This window comes from Orycteropus afer, unplaced genomic scaffold, assembly GCF_000298275.1.
Source record: "Orycteropus afer afer isolate SDZICR_OR568_19922 unplaced genomic scaffold, OryAfe1.0 scaffold00002, whole genome shotgun sequence".
Lineage (NCBI taxonomy): Eukaryota > Metazoa > Chordata > Mammalia > Tubulidentata > Orycteropodidae > Orycteropus > Orycteropus afer.
The window spans coordinates 21,600,978-21,609,723 of NW_006921589.1; the positions used below are offsets into that span (position 1 = coordinate 21,600,978).

The 8,746-nt window shown below is 40.1% G+C and overlaps 1 protein-coding gene across 1 annotated transcript in view; it reads left to right on the top strand.

Moving 5' to 3' along the window:
- The window catches only part of LANCL1 (LanC like 1), a 65,149-nt gene that overhangs the window by 50,221 nt on the left and 6,182 nt on the right, over nucleotides 1-8,746 (top strand). Inside the window, exons 4-6 of the mRNA XM_007934507.2 lie at nucleotides 747-882; nucleotides 1,405-1,551; nucleotides 7,548-7,730. Of these exons, the coding sequence (XP_007932698.1) occupies nucleotides 747-882; nucleotides 1,405-1,551; nucleotides 7,548-7,730 (466 nt within the window). The remainder of the gene's footprint in view (nucleotides 1-746; nucleotides 883-1,404; nucleotides 1,552-7,547; nucleotides 7,731-8,746) is intronic.

An 8,746-nucleotide genomic window follows, 5' to 3' on the forward strand; every position in this document is an offset into this window, starting at 1 on the left:
AGGCTCCATCCAAGCACACAGACTGGGATGAAATTCCTGCTGGCCCAGAAAGTGGGTTGGAGTGAGGGATGTCCACACTTCCATTCACCAAGAGGGTGTGGGGTATAAGAGTAACAAGGGGAATGTCTCACCTTTCCAGTCGTCTGGGTCCAGAATGTCCTTGGGGTTCTCAGCAACTGGAGCCTGTTCTTAAGCCCCTGGAATCTGGGAGAACTCCGTCGCTTTAATATCCAAAATGGTCAAGCACTTGTGAACATTCAAAATGGCTGCTCCCTCCAGACAGACAAAAGTCCACAGCTCAGCCCACCTTGCTCTTTGCTGCTTCCCCTTTTATTCCCCAGCCACCAGAGCAGTCCTCCAGGCAGTCCCTGGCTAGCAGGGCCAATTTTTAGGTTAATTCTTAGGTCCTTCCACCACTCGGCAATATCCAAGTTGTCTGTGCCATCAGGATTGCTGCCAGACCACAGCTCCATATGTGTCCTTTTTTGGTGTTTTCATGCAAATTCTTCTGCTAGTTGGAATTTAGTCTACTTTTATATCCTTCCCTTCAAGGCTCAGGAGTCCAGGATTATCTTCTGTATCTGTGTTAATTGGTTCCCCTTTTCTTTGTTGAAGAGGGTCTGTGCAGAAGTCTTTCTGCCTATTCTGCCATCTTACCAGAACTCTGGTATATATATTTTTAAGGTATACTTGTATACCACTCCATGCCCCTTTCAGTTATCTTAGGCGTGTATTTTGTATTCCAGGCTGATTCATCTACATAAGATTGATCCCCATGCTCCAAATGAAATGCTGTATGGACGAATGGGTTACATCTATGCACTTCTTTTTGTGAATAAGAACTTTGGAGTGGAAAAGATTCCTCAAAGCCATATTCAGCAGGTACCACATTTATGTGATCCTTTTAGGAGCCTTTTCAGGATCCCACTTATCTACTTTCTGCTTCCACTATTGTTTTTGTTTCTTTCCTTAGCACAACCTAAGTAGTGGGAAAGGGTGTCATCACCTCAGAAAGTCAGGCATAGTCAAAGAGCCAACAGCCCCACCTGAGCACTGTTGGAGGTACGATAGAGAGTGGGTCTGAGTGAGAGGTCCAGCCACTCCATTTGAGAGTTTATAGACTCTTTGTGAAGAAAACTGATGCCACATTTCTCCTCCTAGATGCAGGACCTCCTTTAGTGCCTGAAGGAAGGCTGAAGAGTTCAAAATGATCCCTGTTCTCCCTCTTTTAGGCCGAATACAGTTACACCTACTTATCTGAGTCCAGAATTAAACTGTGCCATTGGCCTGGCTGTAAGTCAGTATCTAATTCACCATGTTCCCTGTAGCAAAAAGTTCCTTACCTCCACCGGGAAGGTTTTTATTCTAGTTCTCTCATTATTTGGGTCGGTTTCCTCCCTATAGATTTGTGAAACAGTTTTAACCTCGGGAGAAAACCTGGCTAGAAAGAGAAACTTCACAGCAAGTACTCCACTGATGTATGAATGGTACCAGGAATATTACGTGGGGGCTGCTCATGGCCTGGCAGGAATTTATTACTTCCTAATGCAGGTAAGGGTTGACTATGGTCAGACTTTACAATGTGCTTCCTGAGTATACTGTCTTGGGTGAGAAGTGCTCCAGCTCTATTTTATTATTCTGTCGACTTCTGCATCACTCTCCTTGTAGTAACCATCCTAGATAAACAAGGATAATACTTCCCAGTGTACATTTTAAAGGTTATAAACATGAAAGACACTTCACTTTGAGATTTGACATTTGATTTGTAGCTGACCACACTTACCTACCTAATGGCATTTGTACAGACTGAAAGCGTTTTCACCTAGAATTCTATAGGAAGTACCTCCTGCTCTTCTCTTCTTCCCTCTCAGCAAATGCCTTGAATTGAGCATATTATTCCTCATTATAAAGGTACAACCCGTTGAAATATACCAGGAGTGAAAACAAAATCAATAGAAAACAAATGAGCACGTGTTGCCTCAGGCTAGCTTAGAGAACAAAGCTAAGGGAGTTTCAATGGATTTCATGTAACTTACCTGAAAAATAGCTGAATTTGCTATGCTCAACTGTTTTTAGGATCTAATACTACTGGGGGGAGCTCTGGTAGCATAGTGGCTAAGGTACTTGACTGCTAACCAGAAGGCTGGCAGTTCAAACCCACCAGCCACTCCTCGGAAGGAAGATGGGGCAATCTACTTCCGTAGTGATACTGCCTCGGAAACCCAAGGAGGGGTCGCTATGAGTCGGGTCCGACTCAACGGCACATAACAACAACAATACTACTGGGAGACATCAGCCAAAGTCAGATAGACTAAGGACAAACAGAATTTGCTGCAATAAGTGTAACTTGGGAGAGGAGGTCAGAAGAGAGCTGCCCATGAGAGCATTGTTTTAAGGAGTTTACTAAAGTGTCTTTACGGAGAATTGGCATTTAAGAATAAGAATTCATGGCAAGAGAGGCAGGGGCCAAGACGGTGGCTTAGTTAGATATCCCATGGCATCCCACTACAGCAAAGACCCAAGAAGGCAAGTGAAACAAATGCACATGGCAAACCTGGCACCCTGAACATAAATTGGAAGGATAAAGAATAGAATTGAACACCAGCTGGAAGAAGAGATTGAAAAAATGCAACGAACAAGGAGTGATGGGGCGGAGCTGCTCTGCCAGCTGTTCCAGTTCCTCGTGGCCGTCTTAAAGAGAAAGCCAGTGCCAACCCTTGAGAGAGAAGTGCAGGAGCGCAATTTCACAGCATTCCCAAGAAGGGACAGAGAAGCTGTGTAGACACATCTGGGGGAAAGCAAGGTGAGCAGTCATAATCTGAGTCTAAGGAGGGAAAGGGCGAAAGATTCAGGGATCCTGGTGTCCACACAGTGGCAAGGAAGCCAGTATCAGAGTCAGGTGTCCTCATGAGCGGCAGTCCCTGGCCATTAAGATGGGTGGTACACACAAAAAGATTAAATATTGAGGAATAAATCTAACTAGGGACATATATGTCTTCTGCAAAGAAAACTACAAAACAGTACTGCAAGAAACCAAAAGAGACCTACATAAATGGAAATACCTTGCTCATAGATAGGAAGAATTAATATTGTGAAAATGTTATACTACCCAAAGCGATCTATAGATATATATTAATATAATATAGATATATTGCTATCCCAGTCCAAATTCCAACAGGATTCTTTAACAAGATGGAAAAACTGATCACCAACTTCATATGGAAAAGAAAGAAGCCCTGGATAAGTAAAACATTGAAGAAGAGAACCCAGTAAAAGGCCTCACACTTTGCAGTCTCAGAATCTGCTGTACAATAATGGTAATCAGCTGCCTGCTGCTGGCACAATGACAGACACACAGACTAATGGAACAGGATTGAGGACCAGTAGTAAATCCATCTACCTGTGGAGAGCTGATCTTCAACTAAAGGTCCAAGTCCATTAATTCGGGAAGAGATGATCACTTTAATAAATGGTGCTGGCAAAACTGAATATCCATTTGCATAAAAATGAAACAGGATCCATAGCTTACACTATACACAAAAACTGAAAATGGATCAAAACCTAAAACAATAAAGTTCATGGAAGACAATGTAGGGACAAACTAGGAGCCTGATTTATGACATAACTGAGAATGCACAGACAGCAGAATATAAACTGGATAATTGGGACCTTCTACAAATGAAAACTTGTGCTCATCAAAGACTTTACCAAAAAAGTAAAAAGAGAACCTGCAGACTAGGGGAACATTTTTGTCACTGACGTATCTGACAAGAGTCTAATCTCTAAAATTTATTTTAAAAAAAGAAAGCACCTCAACAACAAAAAGACAACCCATTTTAAAAATGGGCAAAGGACATAGTCAGACACTTCAACAAAGAAGACAGTCAGGTGGCCAACGAACACATGAAAAGATGCTCATGATCATTAGCCATTAGAGAGATCCAAATCAAAACTACCACGAGATGCCCTCTCACCCTGGCAGTAATGGCACTGATTAGAAAAACATTGAACAACAAATGCTGCTAAGGCTTTGGGACTGCAAAATTGTACAACTACTATGGAAAGTGATACAGAACTTCCTTTTTAAAAAGCTGGAAATAGAAATACCATACGATCCAGCAATCCTGCTCCTAGGTATGTATCCTAGAGAACTAAGAGCTGTGACACAGGTAGATATAGGCACACTCTTGTTCATTGCAGCAGCATCTGTAGTAGCAAAAAGGTGGAAACAACCTAAGAGTCCGTCAACAGATGACTGGATAAACTGTGGTACGTACATACAGTGGAATACTATGCAAACATAAAGAATAATGATGACTCCGTGAAACATCTGACAACATGAATGAACCCGGAGGACATTATGCTGAGTTAAATAAGTCATTCACAAAAGAACAAATACTGTATGAGACCACTATTATACAAAATCAAGAGCAAGTTTACACACAGAAAGAAGCATTCTTTGATGGTACCAGGGATATGAGAGGGTAAGGGAAAGATAATCACTAACTAGATAGTAAACTTACTGCTGTTGAGTTGATTCAACTCATATCAACTACTCCTTGGGTTTCCGAGGCAGTATCACTACGGAAGTAGATTGCTCAATCTTCCTTCCAAGGAGTAGCTGGTGGGTTTGAACCTCCAGCCTTCTGGTTAGCAGTCCAATGCCTTAGGCACTGTACCATCAGATAGTACATGTGCTAATTTTGGTGAAGGAAAAGGGAAGTCAGCACAGTTGAGACCAAGACACAGGAAGACACTGAGAGGTATGTACAAGAATAAGGGACAACTATGGGAAATGCTATAACATACATAGTCCTAAAACAACAGTAATAACAGTAATTTATGAGCAGATACATTTAAATAACTATGTCCACTGAATAGGTGAGGGAGGTCATATAGGAGTATACCTGCATACATATATAGATGGAGTTGTGGATATTTCTGCATACATATTTGTAATTGTTACATATATATATAAAATAGAACACAGGGAGCCCTGGTAGCATAGTGCCTAAGCACTTGACTGCTAACCAGAAGGCTGGCGGTTCAAACCCACCAGCCACTCCTCGGAAGGAAGATGGGGCAATCTACTTCCATAGTGATACTGCCTTGGAAACCCAAGGAGGAGTCACTATGAGTTGGGTCCAACTCGACGGCACATAACAACAATAGAACACATAGCATGATGATAGGAACTACTTAGATAGCAAGACTGAACTATTGGATTTGAAGGCAAAGGACTATAGTCTCAGTCAATTGGCAAAATACAGTGCTTAAAGATAATGTTCTACATCCTGGTCTGGTGAGTAGCATGTGGGGTCTTAAAAGCTTACAAGCAGCCATCTAAGAAGTAACTATTGGTTTCTTACTGCCTGGAGCAAAGGAGAATGAAGAAATTCAAGACACAAGGAAGCAGCTAGTACAAAGGACTGATGACCCACATGAACCACAGCCTCCTTTAACTTGAGACCAGAAGAGCTAGATGTTGCCCAGCTACCACTACCGACCACTCTGATCACAACCACGATAGAAGGCCCTAGTTAGAATGGGTAAAAACTGTGGAACAAAATTTAAATTAAAAAAAAAAACAGAACCCTGGTCTGAAAGATACTGGAGGAACCTCTGAGACTGTTGGCCTGAGACAGCCTTCTGATTTGAAACTGAAGACACTCCCACTTTTCAGCCAGATAAGAGACCAAACCCACTGCTATTGAGTTGATTCCAACTCATAGTGACCCCCGCTGGGTTTCCAAGGCTGTAAATCTTTACAGAAGTAGATTGCCTCATCTTCCTTCCACAGTGTGGCTGATGGGTTTGAACCACCGACCTTCTGGTTAGTAGCCAAATGCCTTAGACACTACACCACCAGGGCTCCTTAGATAATGGACAGGCTTCTAACATAATATTATACTCCTTACAACAATTACCTATATGAGACAAAAAGGGCAACATTTGTCCAAAACCGAAGATGAGAAGGCAGGAAGGAACAGGGAAACCATGTGAATGGAGACAGGTAACCCAAGTAGGAAATGAAGAGAGTGCTGACACATTGCAGAGATTGCAACCAACATCATGAAACAATTTGTGTATGAATTAGTGACTGGAAACTAATATGCTATTAATCTTTTACCTAAAGCACAATAAATCTTTTTTTTTTAATTATTCATAGCAAGAAAAAAAATCATTTTTACTGGTAGTAGAGATGCCTCCCTCACTCTCCCAAAGCACAATATGTCATAAATAAAAGTGTTTAATTAATATGTTCAACATGATTGCTCAGACAGACACTACTACTAGCTGTTTAGTAACTGGCTATAAAAACACAGAATGAATCAACGTTAGACCTGCCCATTACCATAAACAATGACACGAAGCAAAAACTCAAAGGTACTGTTTTTGAATGCAAAGTCACATTTGAGTGTTAGTGGCAATAAGAGATCAGTGATATATTCATTCTGCACTTCTTAATTAGAAGTTTTATAATTTGGGTTTTTGACAGTTTAAATTCCTTTAGTTTTTCCAGCACATTCCTTCACTGTCTCATTATTTCCAAAAGTAAACATAGAATCTTAAGTGTTCGGGAAAGGAGAATTTATGTCTTTTAAAATTTCTGGAGAGACACACGTGTCAGTGCCTAGGGGGCTCATTAAAACAGATGCTCTGGAGGCGTCTTTGCCGTGCATATTTTTGTGAGCTCAAATAAGGAATCTGAAAACCCAAGTATTGATTTTTCCATTTGCAGAATATTATCTGTTTGAAATGGTTTCATTTTTCATCCTGAACATCCTCTATAGTAAGCACCTGTGTGTCCATGTAAAACAAAACAGTATTATTTTTAGGCCAAGTAGGATAATTTCTGCAAGTTTGAGGAAAATCCACTCATTTTCTCTTAATTTTTAAACTGGGTTTGAACAGTATTCTTTGGGTAAACTTGAACATGTTTCTGTCCTCTAAAGAATGTGGCACACATTCAGTATCTCTGAAAATAGTTTTATCGGTATGTCTTAGTTCCCCGCCACCTCTGCCTTCTGCCACTGCTTCACACACCACTGCCCACCCCTCACTGGCCTCTTCCATTGGAAACATCACCTGCCACAGCCATAAGTGGAATAATGAAAGTTGTGTTTGGTTTGGCTCATGCTTTGTGACCTTTAAAGTATGCTATCAGTATTGAAACCTTAGGCAAGTTCTCTTTACACTCAAATTCTCAAGCATTGACTCAGGAAAATCATTTAATGAATGTAGATAAAAACAAATAATGAAATGTAATATAATACATAATAATACATTAGCAGACCCCAAGAGTTAAGTGAACTGAATTTTAATTTGTTCCTTTATTTGATTTGAAACCACAAAATGAAATCATAAAACATGGAACTAAAATATACGGTAAATGGAAAAAAAAAAAAAATTGGATGAGATCCAGAAGCTCTAAATGACTTCCAGTTCCTTTTGGTCATGCTTTATTTCTGGTTGAAAACCCTTCCCTTGAGGCCTAAGAAGGTCTGTTTGCTTCAGTAGCACTAATAACCATTTCTCGTTTTTAGCCCAGCCTTCAAGTGAGCCAAGCGAAGTTACACAGTTTGGTCAAGCCCAGTGTAGACTACGTCTGCCAGCTGAAATTCCCTTCTGGCAATTACCCTCCATGTGTGGATGATAATCGAGATCTGCTTGTCCATTGGTGCCATGGTGCCCCTGGAGTAATCTACATGCTCATTCAGGCCTATAAGGTACTGTGTATTTTCTCATTTTAGAAATAAATTGGAAAACATAACACAATTTTGTAATTAAAAATTAGTCTTATACAATAGATGCGTCTGTAAGATGAACAGTAACACCAGGAAGGTACACTCTCCTTAGAACAATCAATCATTCAAGATCAAAAGGGCAGCATTTGGCCAAGGACAAAGTTCAGAAGGCAGGAAGAAATAGGAAAGAAGGGAGAATGGAAGCAGGAAACAAAGGGAGGAAGTGAGATGAGTGGTGTTGCATAATGTAGGGATTGCAGTCAATGGCATGAAATAAAATGTATGCGAGTTGTTGAATGGAGAACTGATTTGCTCTGTAAACCCTCCCCTAAATCACAATTAAAAATTTACATATGTAAAGCTATGGGTACTCCTTCTAGTGGCCAAGCTAGAGTACAGGTAAGTTATGTGACTCTCATAGAAAAAAAGAATTGCTCAGGGATACAGTTATTCCTGGAACTGAGATAAATATGCTTCCTTTGTTCTTCATGAAGAACATACTAGGTAAGGCATTGACTCATTTAATGGTTCAAAATCTGGCAAAACTGACCAGTAGTTCAGAATTTCATGTTAAAGCTCAAAAACAAAATTAGTCTTACATGTAATTATTTATTTATTTTATTTATTTATTTATTTTGCTTTTCATGGGGACATTCTTGGTATACATCAGGCGTGTTCTGGGACATGCATGTCTAAGTATATAAATAGAGAAAAGATAAAAGGGCAGATGCAAGGTACAAATCACAGTTAGTAGTAATCGAAATGAAAGTAACCTATGAGAGGATACAAGAATTACCATTATAAAAGATGGGAGATCACAATGATGTTAGTTGGTGTTTTCTTTTTTCTTTTTTTTTTATTTGTTTTTTAATTTTATTTTATTTATTGTGATTTGGGTGAAGATTTACAGAGTGAATTCACTTTCCATACAGCAGTTCACATATACTTTGTCTCATGTCATTGACCACAGTTTACAATGCAATAGCTCCCTTCCCACT